The sequence below is a fragment of the Suricata suricatta genome, chromosome 12 (genome assembly GCF_006229205.1).
Source record: "Suricata suricatta isolate VVHF042 chromosome 12, meerkat_22Aug2017_6uvM2_HiC, whole genome shotgun sequence".
NCBI classification, from domain to species: domain Eukaryota; kingdom Metazoa; phylum Chordata; class Mammalia; order Carnivora; family Herpestidae; genus Suricata; species Suricata suricatta.
In genome coordinates, this window is record NC_043711.1 from 16212752 (window position 1) to 16231576 (window position 18825).

At 62.0% G+C, this 18825-nt stretch overlaps 1 protein-coding gene across 4 annotated transcripts in view; it reads left to right on the top strand.

Moving 5' to 3' along the window:
• Nucleotides 1–18825, top strand: part of NBEAL2 (neurobeachin like 2) — a 29171-nt gene that overhangs the window by 4089 nt on the left and 6257 nt on the right. Inside the window, exons 1-35 of one of the 4 annotated variants that reach the window (XM_029917734.1) lie at nucleotides 3480–3546; nucleotides 4136–4224; nucleotides 4317–4445; nucleotides 4526–4607; nucleotides 4697–4833; nucleotides 5023–5105; nucleotides 6719–6804; nucleotides 6899–7181; nucleotides 7343–7449; nucleotides 7957–8037; nucleotides 9392–9475; nucleotides 9887–9985; nucleotides 10396–10991; nucleotides 11081–11213; nucleotides 11305–11424; nucleotides 11642–11963; nucleotides 12185–12267; nucleotides 12370–12462; nucleotides 12654–12828; nucleotides 12959–13092; nucleotides 13440–13599; nucleotides 13803–13905; nucleotides 14006–14198; nucleotides 14310–14468; nucleotides 14618–14777; nucleotides 14955–15040; nucleotides 15208–15735; nucleotides 16383–16561; nucleotides 16658–16817; nucleotides 17044–17181; nucleotides 17273–17632; nucleotides 17720–17869; nucleotides 18005–18162; nucleotides 18373–18497; nucleotides 18587–18722. In XM_029917734.1, the coding sequence (XP_029773594.1) occupies nucleotides 3517–3546; nucleotides 4136–4224; nucleotides 4317–4445; nucleotides 4526–4607; nucleotides 4697–4833; nucleotides 5023–5105; nucleotides 6719–6804; nucleotides 6899–7181; nucleotides 7343–7449; nucleotides 7957–8037; nucleotides 9392–9475; nucleotides 9887–9985; nucleotides 10396–10991; nucleotides 11081–11213; nucleotides 11305–11424; nucleotides 11642–11963; nucleotides 12185–12267; nucleotides 12370–12462; nucleotides 12654–12828; nucleotides 12959–13092; nucleotides 13440–13599; nucleotides 13803–13905; nucleotides 14006–14198; nucleotides 14310–14468; nucleotides 14618–14777; nucleotides 14955–15040; nucleotides 15208–15735; nucleotides 16383–16561; nucleotides 16658–16817; nucleotides 17044–17181; nucleotides 17273–17632; nucleotides 17720–17869; nucleotides 18005–18162; nucleotides 18373–18497; nucleotides 18587–18722 (5741 nt within the window). In that variant the 5' untranslated portion in view covers nucleotides 3480–3516. Of the gene's footprint in view, nucleotides 1–3479; nucleotides 3547–4135; nucleotides 4225–4316; nucleotides 4446–4525; nucleotides 4608–4696; nucleotides 4834–5022; nucleotides 5106–6718; nucleotides 6805–6898; nucleotides 7182–7342; nucleotides 7450–7956; nucleotides 8038–9391; nucleotides 9476–9886; nucleotides 9986–10395; nucleotides 10992–11080; nucleotides 11214–11304; nucleotides 11425–11641; nucleotides 11964–12184; nucleotides 12268–12369; nucleotides 12463–12653; nucleotides 12829–12958; nucleotides 13093–13439; nucleotides 13600–13802; nucleotides 13906–14005; nucleotides 14199–14309; nucleotides 14469–14617; nucleotides 14778–14954; nucleotides 15041–15207; nucleotides 15736–16382; nucleotides 16562–16657; nucleotides 16818–17043; nucleotides 17182–17272; nucleotides 17633–17719; nucleotides 17870–18004; nucleotides 18163–18372; nucleotides 18498–18586; nucleotides 18723–18825 lie in introns of those variants that run through there. The other 3 variants (XM_029917733.1, XM_029917736.1, XM_029917735.1) reach the window with 3 other exon arrangements.

Here is an 18825-nt window from a genome sequence, read left to right on the forward strand (position 1 = left end):
CCTGTCCCTGGAAATGGGGTGCTCACTACTACCCAGGCAGTTCTGACCAGGGGTTGACACCCACTGTGGAGCTACAATCCTCTGTCCTTACCCTGCTCCTGTCTCTAACCTGGGGCCACCAAAAGACTTTCATCCCAACCCCCCCAGGACAGCCACCCATGAGAGGTTGGCTCTGCCAGCGAGCTAAGGTCTGCCACTCATCAGTCAGTCACCAAAGTGTGTGGGGAGAACATTAGTGTTGTGCTAGCTCGCCAAGGGCTTGGGAAGGCAGAGCCCCCGGATTTGGAGATGGAGCTCCCCGCTTGCCTTGCCTGTCCTGACAGTGGGTGTGGTTGGAGAGCCTTTACCTGCGAAGCACGTATGGAGGGATGGACTTAAAGGGACAGCTGAATCGCAGAGATTAATGTTGAGTAACAGGCTACTAAGAGTGAGAACCAGGGCTGGACTTCAGAACCCGTGCCCTCAGCCTCTGACTGGCAACCCCAGCCCCTGAAGGACCAGACAGAGCTGGGGGTCCTGAAAAAAATGAGGGCTCTGGGAAACATTCAGGTAGAGGAAGCATGGAGCATGGGGACAGTGAGTCATGCCTTTGGGCTGGGCCCTCCAGGGGGTACGGGGTGCTGTGACAGGAGGGAATGCCGTGGACTTGCCTAAACCTTGTGCTGGGTGGGCGACTGGCCTATCAGACGGCGGCGGCGGCCACTCGTGTGTGCCGGAGGCACACTGGATGCCAGATGCCGGTTTAGGAGTTTTTGTATGTTGCATCACTGTAAACTCCAAGAGAGGTGGTGATGGGGTGAGGAGAGGGGTTTGAAGCCAGATCTGGGCCCTGAGGTGACACCCAGGGCAAGCCAGGGCTGGTGTTGGGCTTGGGGCAGGGCAAGCAGGTCAAAGGGCACCATGGTGTCAAGCAGCTTGTTTGTCCCTGTCCCCTGGCAGACAGCCCCACCCACCCATCCATGCCACAGCCGCCTGCCCTCAGCCCTCCTGGGCTACCTCTTCATTCTGGGGAAGTGGCAGTTCAGTGGCCACCCAGGGACTGTTTGGGCCCAGCTAGCCCTGGGGGTCTCCCTATCCCCAGTACTCAGTGCCCTCAGGGCTGGTCGGGCATAGACTGGAGCTTCTGTAGATGTGGTCATGAGCCCCCCTCGTCTGTCCCTGGTCCACTGACCCTCCCCATGGCCTGCTCGCCGGCAGCAGGGCCTCAGAACCACTTACACCTGAGCTCCAGGGCCTGAGGAGGAGAGTGGGTGCTCCTGACCTGCCTTCGTGGAGGGGGGGTGGGTTGGGGCCCTGGCCCCTTCAAGTTAGGGACTGTGCTGGCCCTGCCCAGCATTCCTGCTCTGAGCCAGAAAGAGAGGGAGGAGCCAGTAGAGGCAGAGTGTGGGGAGCTTAGGCCCTACAGCCACCTCTTCCAGCTCTTGGAGCCCTTGGCATTCAACACTGCCACTGTGACCGTGAGCCCCGACCCTTGCAGGGACCCCCATGTCCCCCAGCACCGCAGCCTCACATCGTGGGGCTTAGGTCAGTGGTGAGACAGGCAGATAGCCCTACCCTCCCTAGTTCTGTGCTTTAGAGACCCCTCATGCTCCTTCCAGAGCCGTGAAGGCTACCTTGATTGCCTCAGCCCTGAACCCAGCCCAGCCTGGACCTGCTGGACAGGCCTAAGGGTGTGGTCCTAGGGATGGGAAGCAGGAGTGTGCAGAGTTTGAGGGGCCCACCCAGGTTCTGGGAGGGTGAGTTCAGGTGATGGCCACAAAGAGGGTGGCAGGTTCCTGCTTAAGTACCAAGAGCTCAGTTCACAGATGGTAGCGGGACATGGGGTGGATAGAGGCTTGGACTGGAGGATGTGACGCAGAGCGGACGGAGAGGCTGGAGAAGCAGGTGCGATTGGACGAGGGACCTGGAATGCCAGGCTCAGCTGAGCCCCTTATCCTCAGCTTGGGGTAGGATGTGGGGGGGGACATGGTCAAATTTGGGCTTTCAGGTGCTCAGCAGAGCTACAGTGGTCACAAGGGACCCACATTTTAGGTGAGAGATGTCTGTGGCTTAACTGTGGGTGGTTTGGGCAGGTGGAAGAGGGGAGGATGGTGTTAGGCCAGTTTTGAAGTAGACCGGGATCTGTGGGGCCACTGAGGCAGGGGCCACGTGGTCAGCGTGGACGGGCTGGCCAGCAACTGTGAGTGGCCCTGGCCTGAAACAAGGATCTGGCTTCAGCACCCTCAGAAGAGCAGCAGCAGCGATCTAATGGATGAGGCGTCCTCTCTGGAGCCCCCCACCCGTCCCCCCGCTTTTTCCCCAGTGCAATGGGAAATGTTCAGAACAAGTGGTCAAAGAGCCTGGCCTGCTCTGGGTCTCAGGGTGGGGCGTTTTGGTGGCATTGCTGATTGGTGGAGAGAAGGGGTGTAGACAGAGGTAGGGGAGCAGGGAGGCTGCCAGAGGCAGAGGGTGGAGAGGTCACCGAAGGTAACTGACAGAAAAAGTCACGGTGGTTTGTGGGCCTGCACTGTGGTGGCCCCAGCCCCTCTCACAATTGCCCGGGCCTCAGGTCTGTGACAAATGCACAAAGGTGTCCAACCACAGGGTGAGGGCTACTCTGCCTAGGTTTCTTGTGCACCTGGCCCGTTCTGCTGGGGTCTGGCTCTTTCCCTGGGGTCCATTCAGTCCTTACCCTGTGGCCTGGGGCCTGCAGGCAGCAGAAATGAGCCATCTACCCACGGTAGTTCCAGAAATCCTTGGGTTGAGGTCCATGACACCTGGTACGCAGCACCTATGATGTGTTCCTTGCCCCTTCAGCCTTCTCCAGTCTAGTCCCTGCCCTACCCCCTCTGCCCCTGGGAAAGAAAGCTGCCTTCTGGGCTCAGCTGGTTGGGGTTGGGGGGGTGCTGCAGATGAGGGAGGGAGGACAAAGTAGGAGGAGGAGCTCCAGGCCACCACCCCTAGAAGGGGCATAGAGTTAGAGCCGACTGGGGCTAGGCTAGGACCTACTCAGCTGTGACCCAGGGGTAGAGACTAGTAGGGCCAGGTGGGGAGGCCAGAGAAGGGGGACAGGACAAAGGTGTGACTGAGACCTCCACAATCCGCATTGTTCCCTTGGCCTAAGGTGTTGGACCCAGGTGAGGGAGCTCTGAGTGCCTTGAATGATGGGCCCTTATAACAGCAGGAATCAGAACCTGTCCCTAGATAGGCCTGCCCTGACTCCAGTCCAGACCTCATGCTAGTAAACCGAGTCTCTGGTCTCCAAGGGCCACCCAGGGCAGTGTGACCCCGCCCCTCTGTACTGCAGGCCCTGCCCTCAGTGCTGGGCCAGGTCCCTCGCAGCTTCTCTTGCAGGGCCCTGGGTGCCCCGGGGCCCCCCCCCACATCCCTGCGGTCTGCCGGGAGGAAGCGGCCCCCCTCCCCCACCGTGACTCTGCGCTTCCTGCCTCTGCCGGGGCGGGAGGGAACGTTTCCCGTTCACACCAAAGTTTCCCTGGCGGTGCCCAAACTCGGGCTCAGCCGCTGCCCCTCTTGCCCATGGAACCAGCTTTGGGGCCTGGGGTCCAGGTAACCAGCCAGGGCGGGCGTTAGGTTCCCAGGGTGAGGTAGAGCATTGTGCTTGCACTTGTGGGGAGTGTGTGTGTGCATGGGTCTGCCTGGTCCACGGCGCATGCAGCACCAGAGTCAGCGAAGGTCTCCTGGAGGTAGTGGCTGCTGAGCTGGGAGAAGGTGGAAGGCAGAGGCCAGGGGTGGCTGCTGGCTGGAAGGCCTTCATCCCCAGCACCAGTGTGGGCCATGGCCACACCCCAGGACTGTGCACACTTACGCCCCTCCCTCTCCTGCTCACATCAGGCTTGCCTGAGTCCCCAGGAGTTAGGGAGGTGGGAGCAGAGACTGGGAAAAGCAGACAGTTGTGGGGGGGGGGCGGCTGGGAGAGCTGTTAGTATGCAGGGTCATCCTCTGACACTGACCTTCCAACTTCCCGTCCTTCTCCCCTCCCCATCCCTCGCTGTCTCCACCCACACTGCCGTGTCTCCGACCCCTGTCCGCCCGGCGTCCACCTCCATTCACTGCTGTCTACGCCCCCACGTCCTTCCCCTGTGCACTGCGTCCTCTCTCTTCCCTGCTACTCTGCCCCCAACTCCTTTGCCTGCAGAAGGACCTGGGCTACCTGCAGCAGTGGCTGAAGGCCTTCGTGGGAGCCTTCGAGAAAAGCATCTCACTGTTCTCTCTGGAGCCACGCAGGTGAGACTGAATCTCTGTGGAGGGCAGGGATGGGGCAGGAAGACAGAGGGGTCTTCATGCTCTAGTGACAACTCCCCCCCCCCCCCCCGCAGGCCAGAGGAGGCAGGCACAGAGGTGCCGCTGCTGCCTCTGGACGCGCTACATGTGCTGGCCGAGCAGCTGGACAAGGGGGACCTGGAGCAGGCCCTGCTGCTGCTCAAGCTTTTCATCATTCTCTGCAGGTGAGCGAGTTGTCCTCAGCAGGGGGGCGGGAGGGAAGGGCGGCCTATTCCTGGGACCTCTCTCATCATTCACCCCCCAGGAATCTGGAGAACGTGGAGGCTGGCTGGGGCCAGGTGCTGGTGCCCCGGGTGCTGGCATTGCTGACCTGGTTGACAGCAGAGGTGAGGTGGGCTCTGCCCTGGGTGGGGAGGTGGTCGTAGGCGGTAGCCAGGGCCCAGCTAACCCCTCCACCCTGTCCCCCTACTTACAGCTGAAAGGAGCCCATGCATCGCAGGGGCAGGGGCAGGAGGGCCGGGCCCCGCAGCTGGAAAACGTTGCCCTGCATGCTCTTCTCCTCTGTGAGGGCCTCTTTGACCCCTACCAGACCTGGAGGCGCCAGCACAGTGGGTGAGAGCCAGCCCACCGAGGACCCAGAGGAGGCCGGGGAGAGGATGTGTGTTGGGGGGCAACAGCTTTGGCCAAGGTGTGGAGGTGGGAGGGGCCACTGGTGTGGGCTGGTGAAGGAGGATGGCCAAGGAGGGGTGGGGTGCCCAGCCTCACCCGGGCTCCTGCCCATCCCGCCCCCGCCCCCCCCAGGGAAGTCATCAGTTCCAAGGAGAAGAGCAAATACAAGTTCCCTCCAGCTGCTTTGCCCAGTGAATTCAGCGCCTTCTTCAGAGGTCAGGCCCTGCCCCTGCCCCCCAAGGCCCCACCTGGCCCCGCCCCCAAGCCTGAGCCCCTGCCTGCAGTCCTGCAGTTCCCCATCCCAGAGGCAGGATGAGTTGAGCTTGGTGGTGGGCTGCAAACAGGGCTGGAAGCACCGCGAGAAACTGAATGGTGCCCCCTCCCAATAGGGGTGGTGGAGGGGGCGGCAAGGAGGACAGAAAGTGGGGCAGACAGGAGAGAGAGGGCAAGTCCGGACAAAATGAGTAATTTCTTTTCTGGGCTGGAGTGAAGGCCTCCTATAAGGTGGGAAGATATATTTCACTCCCCCCTTCCCCCCACCTGTTGGGTCCCTGCAGCCACTTGGACCCCCGCTCCGATCTGTACCATCTGAAAACTCCCTGGTCCAATCCCTTTGTCCCTGTAGCCTCCATTCTTCCTTTAGACAATGTCTACACTAAGTGTCTCCACTTCCTGCTCCCTTGGTCCGGGGGGCCAGTTCCTCCAAGACCTGTGCCCCCCTGGGAGCCCTCTTCTCTTGGGTCCCCTCTTTTCCTCTCATTGGATGTAGACTGACCAGGACTTTGGATGGGGCAAGCCAGGCTTGGTAAGGTGGTGGCCTGTGGGGATAGAAAGTGTCTAAGTGTCTCTGGGGTGTCCCATGGAGCTGCAGGCCTGGGGTCTGGAGGAGGAGTAACAGCCCCAAGAAGGGAGACTCCCCCAGGGAGCTCCCTGCCTCCATTCTCCCACAGCCTGAGTGCCCTTCCAGCACAGACTGGATTTTGTTCCCTTTGCTGTAACTCCCTCGCCGGAGGCCTGGCACCTCAGGACCAGATCCTGCTGCTCCCATAGCCTCCCTTCCCAGCCCCACTCACCCTCTGCACCCTGTCTTCTAGTCCTGGAATGTGGCTAGTTATCCACGTCTTTCCCTGCCCAGGCCACTTGCACTCTGTCCAGGGAGCTGTCCCACCCCATCCCACGTAAATCTAGTGAGCCCTGCTCTTGTCCCCACCCCCACCCCCACCCCGCACCATACACACCACTCATGTGACCCAGGGCTGGTCCTTTTTGCTCTCTGGGTTTCATTCAGTGGCCTGACATCCTGTCCAGCTTTGCTGGAGCAGGGCCAGGTGGGCCTCTCACGTATGAGGCTGTGAAAGCCCCTAGAAGTCCCCAGCAGGGGCAGGGTGGGGGTGGAGGAGGATCTGTATGGTAGATACAGCAGAGTCCCCAGAGCAGGTCACAGGAAGCTCCAACTGTCACAGGGTAGAGGGGCCAGATTTGTATCTGAGAAACTAAACCCTGGGTTGCCACGGGGAAGTGGGGTGGGGTGTGTGTGCTTACCCTGGGGTCCCCACATTGGCGATTAAGGATCTGGGGAACTGGCCAGGCTCTCCAGGCAGGACCACGTCCCTGTCCCTTCAAGCTCCACAAAGAAGGGCTGTGTCCTCCCTAGACACCCTGACATAGAGCCATGGCATTTTAGATCCCCCAAGTACAGAACCAGGTCTTTTCCCTTGCCTGGGGCCTCCCAGCCCCGGACCCTCACCCCAGGGCACCCTGCTCTTGTGTAGTCCCCTCCCCTGCAAGCTTGGTGACTTTGTCCTGCCCTGCCTCTCACCCTATCCAGAGAGCCTGCAGGATGCAGGTGGCTTGCCTCCCATGCTGCTCTTGCGTCTCGTCCACCTCTTTGGTGCTGTCCTTGCAGGAGGGAAGGTAAGCTGGGAAGAGCTGTGCACCGAGGGTGGCCATCTCAGCGTCTCTGCTGGTTGAGCTCCTTGACCGATGCCGTCTCTGCCCACACCTGCAGGAGAACGGGCAGATGGCTGTGAGCGCCGGCTCAGTGCAGGGCCTGTTGGGTGTGGTGCGGGGCTGGGACCACGGGCCAGCCCAGGACCCCTGCCTGGTGCCGCTGGCACTGGAGGCACTGGTGGGTGCAGTACATGTCCTGCATGCCAGCCGCACACCCCCTCGCGGGCCAGAGCTTCGAACCCTGCTTGAGGGCTACTTCCGCATCCTTAATGCTGACTGGCCAGCAGGCCCAAGCTCAGGCCCTGAAGAGGCCCTCGTCGCCCTACGGGTCAGCATGCTCGGTGGGTATGGGCTCCTGGGCTCTTGGGGAGGTGGCTCTGGCAGGGGAAGGTCTAAGTGACGAAGGCAGGCAAGACTGGGCAGCATGGGCAGAAGGTTTAAGGCTGAGCGGACGTGTTGCTGGCAAGGGATGGAGCAGGGCTGACTCTAGTCCCCTCCACAGACGCCATCCCCATGATGCTGGAGTGTGAGGACCGGCCGGTGCTGCAGGCCACCTTCCTCAGCAACAATTGCTTTGAGCACCTTACTCGGCTCATCCAGAACAGCAAGGTGGGCAGGGCTCGGCTGGGGGTGCAGGGCCTGGAACCCAGAGGCTGGGGCACCACTTGGAGGGTGCTGAGCTGCTGCTGAGCAAACCTGAGCTGGACCGGGCCGGGGGACTGTGGCTGGTGGGACGGCCTAAGGCTCAGGGTGGTCTGCGCGCCATAGGAGGGGGATGTCAAGGAAGGACATGAGTTGCCCTGTCGCTCTTTCCCCAGCCCCAAGTCCAAGGGCAGGAGGAGGGCTCAGGTGTTTTACATACAGTACCCACTCCTGCCCACTTATCTGCCCCACCCTCCCCAACTCTGCCAAGCAAGGCATGGGCAGCTCATTTGCCCCACACTTCTTAGTGCCTGGTGGGGCACTTGGCCTGGGGCTCAGGGCACACATAGCCTTCCCTCAGGGCGGAGCCCTAGCAGCTACCCCAGGTTCTGCTCTAACCCCACCCCTCCCCCATGTTCCTCCTCCTCTCTCTCCTCTGCCTCCTATATCTTGTGCCTTCCCCCTTCCCAACAGCTGTACCTGCAGGCCCGGGCGCCCCCTGAGGGGGACAGTGACCTGGCTACCCGGTTACTGACCGAGCCCGATGTCCAGAAGGTACCACTTTGGGGCTGACCAGCTCAGGCACTCACCTCTCTGGGTCCCCACCCCTGTGGCTCCCTCTCTAAGCCTTTCCTGCACATACAGGGGAATGAGCAGACGTGTAAGGTCTGGTGTGGCCCAATGACAGGACTGGGTCCTCCATGCTGTCTCCCCAGGAGTGCTCTGAGCCCTGCCTAGTGTTTGTATTGGGAGCTAGAGTTTGGCTTTGCCAGACTGGAAGGAACCTTCGATACTCAGTCACCTACCCCTATTCCCAGAAGGGGAGACTGAAGCCCAGATACTACTAGATTTGGCTGTCATCACTCACAGAAAAGGAGGTCCCCCAACATGGGGCCACTGCTTTCCATGGGTCCTTGTACGCGCCTTAAGCAGGTCTCTGGGAGTCCCTTACCCCCTTAGATGTGCTGCCTGCCTCACCTTGCGTGGGACCGCTAGGAGGCTGCAAGCTGTCAGGGGCTCTGCATGGAGAGCCCTCTCTCTGGTGGTTTAACACCTGGGCACCAACCTCTAGAGTCCCCCGGCTTTGTCTTCATGAGGCAGCCCCCTGTGGCCATTACACTTGCCTGTTTTCTGAGAGCTTGCTTATCTATTCATCTGCAAAGCAGGCAACACAAGTGAGACCTCCTGGCTTTCACAGATGAGAAAAAAACTGAGACCTAGGGAGGGGGAAAAGGTCATGTGAGGTCACTTGGGGAGTCAGGCCCCATGAAGCCCAAATACAGCCTGGCACCTGTTGACAGATTCTCCAAGCCCTGCTGACCCCTCAGCCCTCAGGGGTGGGGCAGGGCGAGTGAGCATCATGTGCTTCTAGCTGTCAGGTTCAGCCTCGGTGTCTCCACGTGGATGTAGGGGCGAGGGACAGGGTAGGACTTGAAGGTCTCGAAGGTTCTTCCGGTTCTAACATCCTGTGATTGATTGTCCCTAAATTCCCCAACCCCCTGTCAATCATCATGGGTGATGGGGCACCTGCCTGCCTGCATGAATGTCTAGCTTGGGTGGAGCTGGGTGGGGGCCCGTGAGCCTACCAGACCCTGGGAGACAAAGGGTTATGGCGAGAGGGTCCCCTGTTGATGTGTCCCAGTGAGGCACTTCCCGGTCTTGGTTTCTTCCCTGGCTTCTTTGTCAAACTGGGTCTTGCCAGGCTCCTCAGAGAGGGCTCTAGGGTAGGGTGAGGGTCACAATAGTTCAAGCAAGGAAGAGAAGGCCTGGTACCTCTACCCCCAAGTCCTCCAGCCAGCCCTGCTACATGCCTTGGGGCACCTGCTCCTGGCCCTACACCAGGAGCAGGGGGCTGCCAACTGTGACACCCTGGCCCCAGATTTTTCTGACTGACCCTCCCCACCCCAAGGTCCTGGACCAGGACACAGATGCCATTGCGGTGCACGTAGTCAGGGTGCTGACCTGCGTCATGAGCAGCTCCCCCTCAGCCAAGGTGAGAACACAGCATTCTTGCTGCATTTGTGGTGTGGGGTGGGAGTTAAGCTGACCACGTGTCCCCAGAACTAGTCTGGTTAGTGGCTGATAGAGCAAGGGAGCCGGGGAGGTGACTGTCTTGCCCGCTCTGGTACGGCTCAGCCCACTGGGCAGACATGGTGGGCAGCTGAATACCTGGCTCAGGGCTGGACTAGGGAGGATACTTGTGAGCTGACCCCCATCAAGAGCGTTCTGAGGGGCACCCTTGCCCCCACATCCATCTGTGGCCCCTCGCCCCTGCTAGTGCTGCAGCAGCAGAGTTGGCAGGGGGAGCCCTGGAAGATGATGCTTCCTCCAGGGTTTCCGTGGGGTGTGAGTTTGCCCTGGGGCCCACACACATGCACATGGTTCCCCACACAACCCTTCACAGGAGGTGTTTAAAGAGCGCATCGGCTACCCTCACCTGCACGAGGTTTTGCAGAGCCACGGTCCCCCCACCCATCGGCTGCTGCAGGAGCTACTCAACATGGTGAGGGCAGGGGCGTTTTGGGGTTGGGCTTACTTACCATGGAAGGGGAGCTCTCCACTTTGGGGACTATGTTGGCTGTGGGTAGTACACAGCGTGATGTGTGGCCTGACCACGTGTGTCAGTGTCACCGGGACGAAGATTCTGGTACATGTGAGCAAGCCCCAAAATCATCCTGGGAACTGGCCTTTGCAGTTCAGGCCAACCCAGATCAAAAGCCAAGCTCAGGGGGTTAACAGTGCTTGTCCTGAACTGTCCTGAACCTGAGATGTGCCCCATGAGCAAGATGGGGTAGCCCATGCTGCTTTGCCATGCTGGAGGCAAATCCACTGAGGCCGGGGAGTCCTGCTGTTGGCAGGGTGGCTCGCCTCATGCCAGCTGCCCAGGAACTATCCCGTCCTCCCTCCCCCTAGGCTGTGGAGGGGGACCACAGCGTGTGCCCACCGCCACCGATCCTGAACGAGCAGCCGGTGCTGATGCTGATGCAGTGGCTGCCGACCCTGCCCACCGTGGAGCTGCGACTCTTCCTCGCACAACGCCTTTGGTGGCTCTGTGACAGCTGTCCCGCCAGCCGTGCCACGTGCGTGCAGGCGGGGCTGGTAGGCTACCTGCTGGAGACGCTCAACACGGGGGCCGCCCTGGGGGCCCGCTGCCAGGAGCAGCTGTTGGCGCTGCTGCAGGCATTGGGCCGCGTGTCCCTGCGGCCCCTGGAGCTCCGTTGCCTGCTGCGCCCCCCGCCAGGGCTGGACTCAGGGCCGGGTGGAGCCGAGGCAGGGAACGCCCAACATGCCGGTGCCATTATCCGTGCATTGTCAGGCATGGCCCGGCACCAGGGCCCGGCACGAGCCCTGCACTACTTTGACCTCGCACCTAGCATGGCGGGTATTATGGTACCTCCCGTGCAGCGATGGCCAGGGCCTGGCTTCACCTTCCATGCTTGGCTCTGCCTGCACCCCACGGCCGCAGCACCGGCCCCCTCACGGCCACTCCAGCGGAAGCAGCTGTACAGGTGGGTGACTGCCAGGGGCCAGGGCACAGAGTGGGGTGAGCAGGAGAGCATCAGGCGTAAGTAAATGGCTTGGCCTCGCCCCCCTGCAGCTTCTTCACCAGCAGTGGCTCAGGGTTTGAGGCCTTCTTCACGGCAGCCGGAACACTAGTGGTAGCTGTGTGCACTCGGAAGGAGTACTTGACCATGAGCTTGCCTGAAGTGTCCTTTGCCGACTCTGCCTGGGTGAGCCTCTACCTTCATATGGTCCAGGGGGAGTGGGTGGAGGAGGCCCCCAGTGGCAGCCCACAGCTTGATGTCGTGGCTTCTGTTCTAGCACTGCGTGGCCATTGTCCATGTGCCTGGGCGCCGGCCCTTCAGCCAGAACCTGGTCCATGTCTACAAAGACGGCCATCTGGTCAAGACAGCGCCCCTCCGCTGCCCCTCCCTCAGTGAGGTGTGCCAGGCAGGGTTTGGGGAGGCCTTGGGTAGCAGGAGCATCTTGGACAGGGTGAAGCCTGGAGCCCCTGTGTTCCCCACCCACACCCCCACATAGACCTCAGCTTCAGCCTCTGGGGTCTGTGCAGCCTTGGGGGTCACTGTGAGGAACCGGATGCAGGTGGAACCCCAGGCTTTGCTGTGACCTAACCACTCCCCCAACCCTGGTCCTGCAGCCTTTCTCCTCCTGCTGTATCGGCTCTGCTGGGCACCGCACAACGACCACCACCACGGGGCTGCCTCCACCACCAGTCCCCACCGCCCTGGCTCACACACACCCCTCCCTGTCCCGCTCCCAGTCGGTCCCAGCCACTGCAGGGCTTGGCTGGGGGTCGGGGCTGGTGGCCCCCCTGCAGGAGGGCAGCATCAGCTCCACCCTTGCAGGCACACAGGACACTCGGTGGGGCAGCCCCACATCCCTGGAGGGTGAGCTAGGGGCTGTGGTCATCTTTCACGAACCCCTGCAGGCAGCAGCCCTGCGGGCCCTGAGCACCTTGGGTATGCACCACCCACCTCGCCTTGCCCCAGCCCCACCCCAGCCCTACCCCAGCCCTGGCTACCTGGGGCTCATAAAGGGCCCTGGCCAGAAACAAAGCGTCCAAGAGGGAGAAGGTGGCCCTGGGGGTATATGTCCTCTGATCTGACAGAGAAGAGGCGGGCTCTGGGTGGGGTTTGGCCAGAGGCCCAGCCAGGTCTGAACCCTCCTGCCCACCCCCCAGGGCCCAATGAGATGGCACCCTTCAAGCCGGAGGGTGAACTACATGAGCTTAGCACCAAGCTGCTCCTCCATTACTCACCGCAGGTACTGGGTGGGGGGCAGCCGGCTTACCCCTGCCACTTTCTCCTTGGCCCCCACTCTGTGCACAGCCTCCTCTCTCAACTGACCCTTGCTGCCTGCCCCCAGGCCTGTAAGAACAACATCTGCCTGGACCTGTCCCCTGGCCACAGGCTGGATGGCCGCCTGACGGGCCACAGGGTGGAGACCTGGGACGTGAAGGTGTGTGTGCACACGCGGGCAGTGTGTGTGCAGGGTGGACCGGGAGTGGAACTGTGCCCTGCGAGGTCTTTGGGAGACAACCCCTAGAGAGCAAACCCCACAGGACCCAGGTTCTGGGACTGGAAGTTCTGCTGGGGTGGAACGGAGCAGGAAATGGGCAGCTGCCCTCCCACAGCCAGCCCTTCCCCTAGGACGTGGTGACTTGTGTGGGAGGCATGGGCGCCCTGCTGCCCCTGCTGGAGCGAGTGGCCTCCCAGCCCCAAGAGGCCGAGGCGGGTCCAGCTGTAACACATGACCTCGTGGGACCCGAACTGACGTCTGGCCACAACACCCAGGGCCTGCTTCTCCCGCTGGGCAAGTCCTCTGGTAAGTGGCCCTGGTGCCTGGGTTGGGGTGGTGAGGAAATCTTGCCAGGACAAGGAGGCCAGAGTGCTTGAGGTCTCTGCCACTGGCAGGCCCCTTGACACACGTCTGTCCCCTTCCTGGTGGCGGGTAGAAGAGCGCATGGAGAGGAACGCAGTGGCCGCCTTTCTGCTGATGCTGCGGAACTTCCTGCAGGGCCACACGGTGAACCAGGAGAGCCTGGTGCAGTGCCAGGGGCCTGCCATCATCGGGGCCCTGCTGCGCAAGGTGGGGCAGGCGGGCAGGGGGCTGCCCTGTCTAACTGAGGGGACTGGGTGGGGGAAGCTGAGTCTGTCGAGGAGAGCCTCCTGGGAGAGGTGGTGGCATCTGAGTGGGGCCTTGCCAGGCGCTGCGGGGTTCGGCTGATGGTCTGGTGGAAGTACCAGCGCCCACTGGGGCTGGGGACCCGCATGGCAGGCTGGGGAGCTTGCCCCTCAGGCAGTGGGGAGCCAGCAAAGGGTTTCAGTAGGCAGGATGCTCCTGTCCATCTGCCTGAGCAGGGCAGGGTGGGTGCTGGGAGGTGCAGTAGCACGCAGCCAGGGCCTGCCACCTCACCCTGGCTCCTTCCGCCCCAGGTTCCCAGCTGGGCCATGGACATGAACGTGCTCATGTCTGCCCAGCTGCTGATGGAGCAGGTGGCAGCAGAGGGCAGTGGGCCCCTCCTATACCTGCTCTACCAGCATTTGCTCTTCAACTTCCACCTATGGAGCCCCAGCGACTTTGCTGTGCGCCTGGGTAGGTGTAGGGCCTTGGATGAGGGGACGCCACTGGACAGGGTGGGGATAGACATTCTGAGAAGCTATAACCCTGCTTTGGGTGACTTGAGGGGACCTATCTGCCCTGGGGCATCTGAGGGGAACATGGCCCTGTCCCAGAGAGACAGCTGAAGGGGCCCAGCTCAGCCTGGTGGCCTGAGGCCTCTGATGATGCCCACTCAGGCCACGTCCAGTACATGTCTAGCATAGTCCGGGAGCACAGACAGAAGCTGCGGAAGAAGTATGGGGTTCAGTTCATCCTGGATGCGCTGCGCACCCATTACAGGTGAGGCTGCGGGGCTGACACAGCTGCGTCTGGCCTTGCAGACGGGGTTGAGCCCTCCCAGCTCACCTGCCCACTGCCCTCCCTGTTCTCTCCCCTCCAGTGCCCTGCATTCTCCTGGCCCTTGCCTGGACCGGCCCAGCCCACAGCGGGAGCACCCCCTAGCGGCTGACGACGTGCGCACAGTGCAGACTTCGCTCCTTGGCCTGGTGCGGGAGTTCCTGGTCCGGAGCTCCGCCACTGACGACTTGCAGGTTATGCTGAGCTTTCTGGCGGCTGTCAGTGACGATGGCCAGGTAGGCTGGAGGCGGGTGAGGGTGAGGCATGAGTGAGGGGTGGAGTGTGGACCAATGTTGTGGGGAAGGGCCAGCCCGAAGGAGACTTTGTGTCACTTGCTGTGTCTCCAGGTGGTGGGTGCTCTAGACCTGCTGCAGGCGCTGCTACAGGGTTCACCAGCACAGGAGGCTCTGGCTGTCTTCCTTTTGGAGCAGGGGAACCTTGAGGTGTTGCTGGCACTGCTGGTGCAGCCAAGGTCACTGCCTCTGCTGCCTGACCACGTCTGCAAGGTACACCCAGCCCACCCCAACCCTAGCATCCATTTGACATGGCCCCTTCCTGAGGGCCAGGGAGGTGTGACTTCCCCTCCTCCAGTAGCTCCTTCCTCCATGATGATAACCCCCTGTGATCCTTCTCCCCCTCCCGCCCCACCCCCCAGATCCTGCGCAAACTGCAGCAGAATGAGCGCTTACCTGAGCGGAGCCGCCAGCGGCTCCGGCCGCGAGAGTACAGTCTCCAGGGTCTGATCGCCTGCCTGCCGGAGGGCGCTGTTTCCCCCCAGCTCTGCCAGGGCCTCTACAGGCTATTCCTAGGGGCAGGTATATACCTCAGGTGGGGCCAAGAGGCAGGCCAGGCGGAAGGGTGCAATGGATCCAGGAAACAGGGCAGGTGGCCGTAGGGAAGGTATTGGTACAGGGGCCAAGGCTGAGCTGGCGAGGAAGCAAGGTCTCCCTCCTGGAGTCAGTCCCTCAGGGTCTGTCTGGCCATCTTCCCAGACTGCCTGAACCTCTCAGATCTGTTGGCCGTGGTGCAGCTGTCCCTCCAGGCTGACCTCAGCGTCCGCCTGGACATCTGTCGCCAGGTGAGTATGGGAAATGAGAGCTTATGGAAGAGGGGGCTTCTAGCCTGGGGGCTTCGCTTTACCTGCCCGTGAGGAGGGCTCTCTGGAGGCCTCCCCACTGCCAAGGCTGGGAGTCTGGGGGGTGACTGCTAGCTGAGGCCCTCACTTGCTGTGCCCTGGCCCGGCAGCTCTTCCACCTCATCCATGGACAGCCAGACATCGTGCAGCTGCTGGCCCGGCAGGCTGGCTGGCAGGACGTGCTGACCCGGCTGTATGTCCTGGAGGCTGCCACAGCTGGCAGTCCCCTGCCCTCTCCCCCAGAGACACCCATGTCCCCAGAGCCAGCCTTGTGCAAGCCGCCCACTGAATCCCCCGAGTCTTCAGACGTCTTCCTGCCCTCGGAAAGCCCCAGCCCCGACGCTGACAGCTTTTACCAGGCTCTCTCCCCGTTCTGTACACCCTTTGACCTGGGCCTGGAACGGGCCAGTGTGGGTTCATGCAGCAATGCCGGTGGTGGCGGTGGTGGTGGTGGCGGCAGCAGCGGGACTCTGACTCCAGCCAGCCAGCCCGGCACACCTTCCCCGCTGGATGGGCCCCGGCCCTTCCCCGTAGCCCATGGCCGCCATAGCTCCAGTCTCTCCAACGTGCTGGAGGACAGCAGCCTCCCGGAGCCCGCCATCAGTGGGGATGATACCTCAAATACCAGCAACCCTCAGGTGAGTGGTTCCACTCTCTGCCACTGTGGGGCTCTGAGGAACACCTCTGGGACACACGGCAGGCAGTATAGACTTTGCAGAGGTGGGTCTTGTCTGACACCAGGGCTATAGCTGCCGGTCAGCCCCGGTGCCGCCCCCTCGTCACTCTCATCTGTAGTTGTGTTCCTGGGGTAGGGGGTGGTCCTGGGACAGAACAGACGATGCTGAGGCAGAGTTGGGACACCAGCCAGACTTTGGAAAGTCCTCACGAGAGTTGTAGGGCAGACTTTCGACAGGGCCCATGAGCATATAGCTCTAAGGAATCTGCCCTGTTTCCAGGTTTGGGCATGGGTCTCTGCTTATTCTGTGGCATTCTTCCAGAGAATTCCAGGATAGTTCTTGGGCCTGGGATTGCTGTGGGGCAATTTGTGAACCATCTCATTTGTTCTTAGGAGTCCTTGAAACCCCAGGATTCTCTCTAGAATGTTCAGGCAGTGGCTAATATGGCCCCTGCACCGTTTTTCCAGGTCAGGCTGTCTGCTGGCTGAATGCTCTGCCTCCAGCTGTCCCTACTAGTGGTGGGCAAGGGGTGCTCCGCAGGGAGAATTGTGGGAGCAGGCGCTTCCCCCCACCCCCGTCCTTGCCCTCACACCCTTTTGTGCCCACAGCAAACCCCTGAGGAGGAGTTGTGCAACCTGCTCACCAACGTGCTGTTCTCAGTGGCATGGCGGGGTGTGGGAGGCAGCGATGAGGCTGCCTGGCGGGAGCGTGGCCAGGTCTTCTCGGTGCTCACCCAGCTGGGTGCCTCAGCCACACTGGTGCGCCCGCCAGACTGCATCAAGCGCAGGTGAGGAGACGGCTTGGCAGGGCCAGGGGCGTCTGGGACGCCTGAGGGGAAAGCAGACAGCCAGGCAGACACCTTAGTCCCTCGCCCCATCCTCAGCCTCCTGGAGATGATGCTGGAGTCAGCCCTGACCGACATCAAAGAGGCCCCCGCTGGGGTCCTGGCCAGCCTCACCCAGCAGGCGCTTTGGCTGCTGCGCCTGCTGCAGGACTTCCTGTGCGCCGAGGGTCACGGTAATCAGGAGCTGTGGAGTGAGAAGGTGCGAGAGCTCAGAGGCCCGTGAGCCACAGGAGGCCACGCGTTCACAGGAGCCTGCAGGCATCTGGTCTGGGAGGTGGACGAGTGCACATGGGCACTCTGGGTGCGTCAGAATGGTGTCTGTGTGCAAACCCTACCTGGCCCCCGGACTAAACCCTACCTTGCTCCCTCCGCATGGGCTCCTGGCCTCCTCTGGTGATGGCTCCCTGGAACATGTTGCGCTGCAGCTCTTTGAAGGTGTATGCAGCCTGCTGGACCGCATGGGAGCCTGGCCGCACCTGGCCAACGGCACAGCAGATCTACGAGAGATGGCACAGATTGGCCTGCGCCTGGTGCTTGGCTACATCCTGCTGGAGGACCCACAGGTGAGCACGGGGCGGGTTGGGGCCCAGCAGTGGCAGGTGTAGGGAACCTGGGGGTGGCCGGGTGCCACCCACAACCCTCTTTTGCCCACAGCTGCACGCCCAGGCATATGTGAGGTTGCACTCGCTCCTGCAGACAGCAGTGCCCATGCGGCGGGAGGAGGCCTGCTACGTGCTCTCCAAGCTGGAGTCGGCGCTGGCACGGGCACTCACCACCCCCACCTCAGACACAACCACCGAAGACGGGGAGCCCTCAGCTGCAGCTGCCGCAGCCACGGAACGCTGCTCGTGGCTGGTACCGCTGGTGCGCACACTGCTGGACCGTGCCTATGAGCCACTGGGGCTCCAGTGGGGGCTGCCTTCCCTGCCACCCACCAATGGCAGCCCCACCTTCTTCGAGGACTTCCAGGCCTTTTGTGCCACACCTGAATGGCGCCACTTCATCGACAAGCAGGTACTTGAACGTGGGGGTCAGGGAAGGGAAACGGGGGCTGGGGACCCACATGGAGTGCTGGTCACCTCTCCCTGTGCAATCCTCCAGGTGCAGCCCACCATGTCCCAGTTCGAAATGGACACCTACGCGAAGAGCCACGACCTCATGTCGGGCTTCTGGAATGCCTGCTACGACATGCTCATGAGTAGTGGACAGCGGCGCCAGCGGGAGCGTGCACATAGTCGGCGGGCCTTCCAGGTATGCAGCCCGGGCAGGGGTGGGGAGCTGCTCCACTCCTGCGCCCAGAGGATGGCTGGTGGGACAGCATGGAGAACCCCGACGGGACAGGGAGCGGCCAGTGGGACTGACCCATTCCTCCACCCCATCCCCCAGGAGCTCGTGCTGGAACCTGTGCAGAGGCGGGTACGCTCAGAAGGGCTGCGTTATGCAGCAGCCCTGAAGCAGCAGGCAGCGCAGCACTCGACGGCTCTGCTCCACTGGGGGGCGCTGTGGCGTCAGCTTTCCAGCCCCTGTGGGGCCTGGGCCCTGAGGTGGGTGCGGCTTAGGTGGAGGCCGGGCGGGGGGGGGGGGGGGGGGGGGGGGGGGGGGGGGGGGGGGGGGGGGGGGGGGGAGGCTGTCCAGGTCCCCCGGGCAGGGGACCTGGACAGCAAGACTGCGTTTGGGGTGAGGCCTAGGAGGAATAGGGAACGTCTACATACATCTGTGCCCACCCATGACCACCATCCGGGACTTACCTGCAGGGACCCACCGCTTCCCCGCTGGAAGTTGTCCAGTGCCGAGACATATTCTCGCATGCGTCTGAAGCTAGTGCCCAACCATCACTTCAACCCTCACCTGGAAGCTAGCGCCCTGCGGGACAACCTGGGTGAGAGAGGGTGTCCTGAGCTGGATCTGCCCAATCTCACAGGCCCTGCCCCACCTAGCTCTTGCTGAGCACCCTTGGGCTCGTTATAGGAGAGGCCCCCCTGACACCTACCGAGGAGGCCTCGCTGCCTCTAGCAGTCACCAAGGAGGCCAAAGTCAGCACCCTGCCAGAAGAGCTTCTGGAAGACCAGCTTGGCGAAGATGAGCTGGCTGCACTAGAGACCGCGTGAGTGGGGCTGGGAGAGAGCTGACCACCATCGCGGGCCAGGGGTCTGTGCCAGGGCTAAATACTCTGAACGGGCTGTCCAAAATCAGGTGGGGGAGCTGGG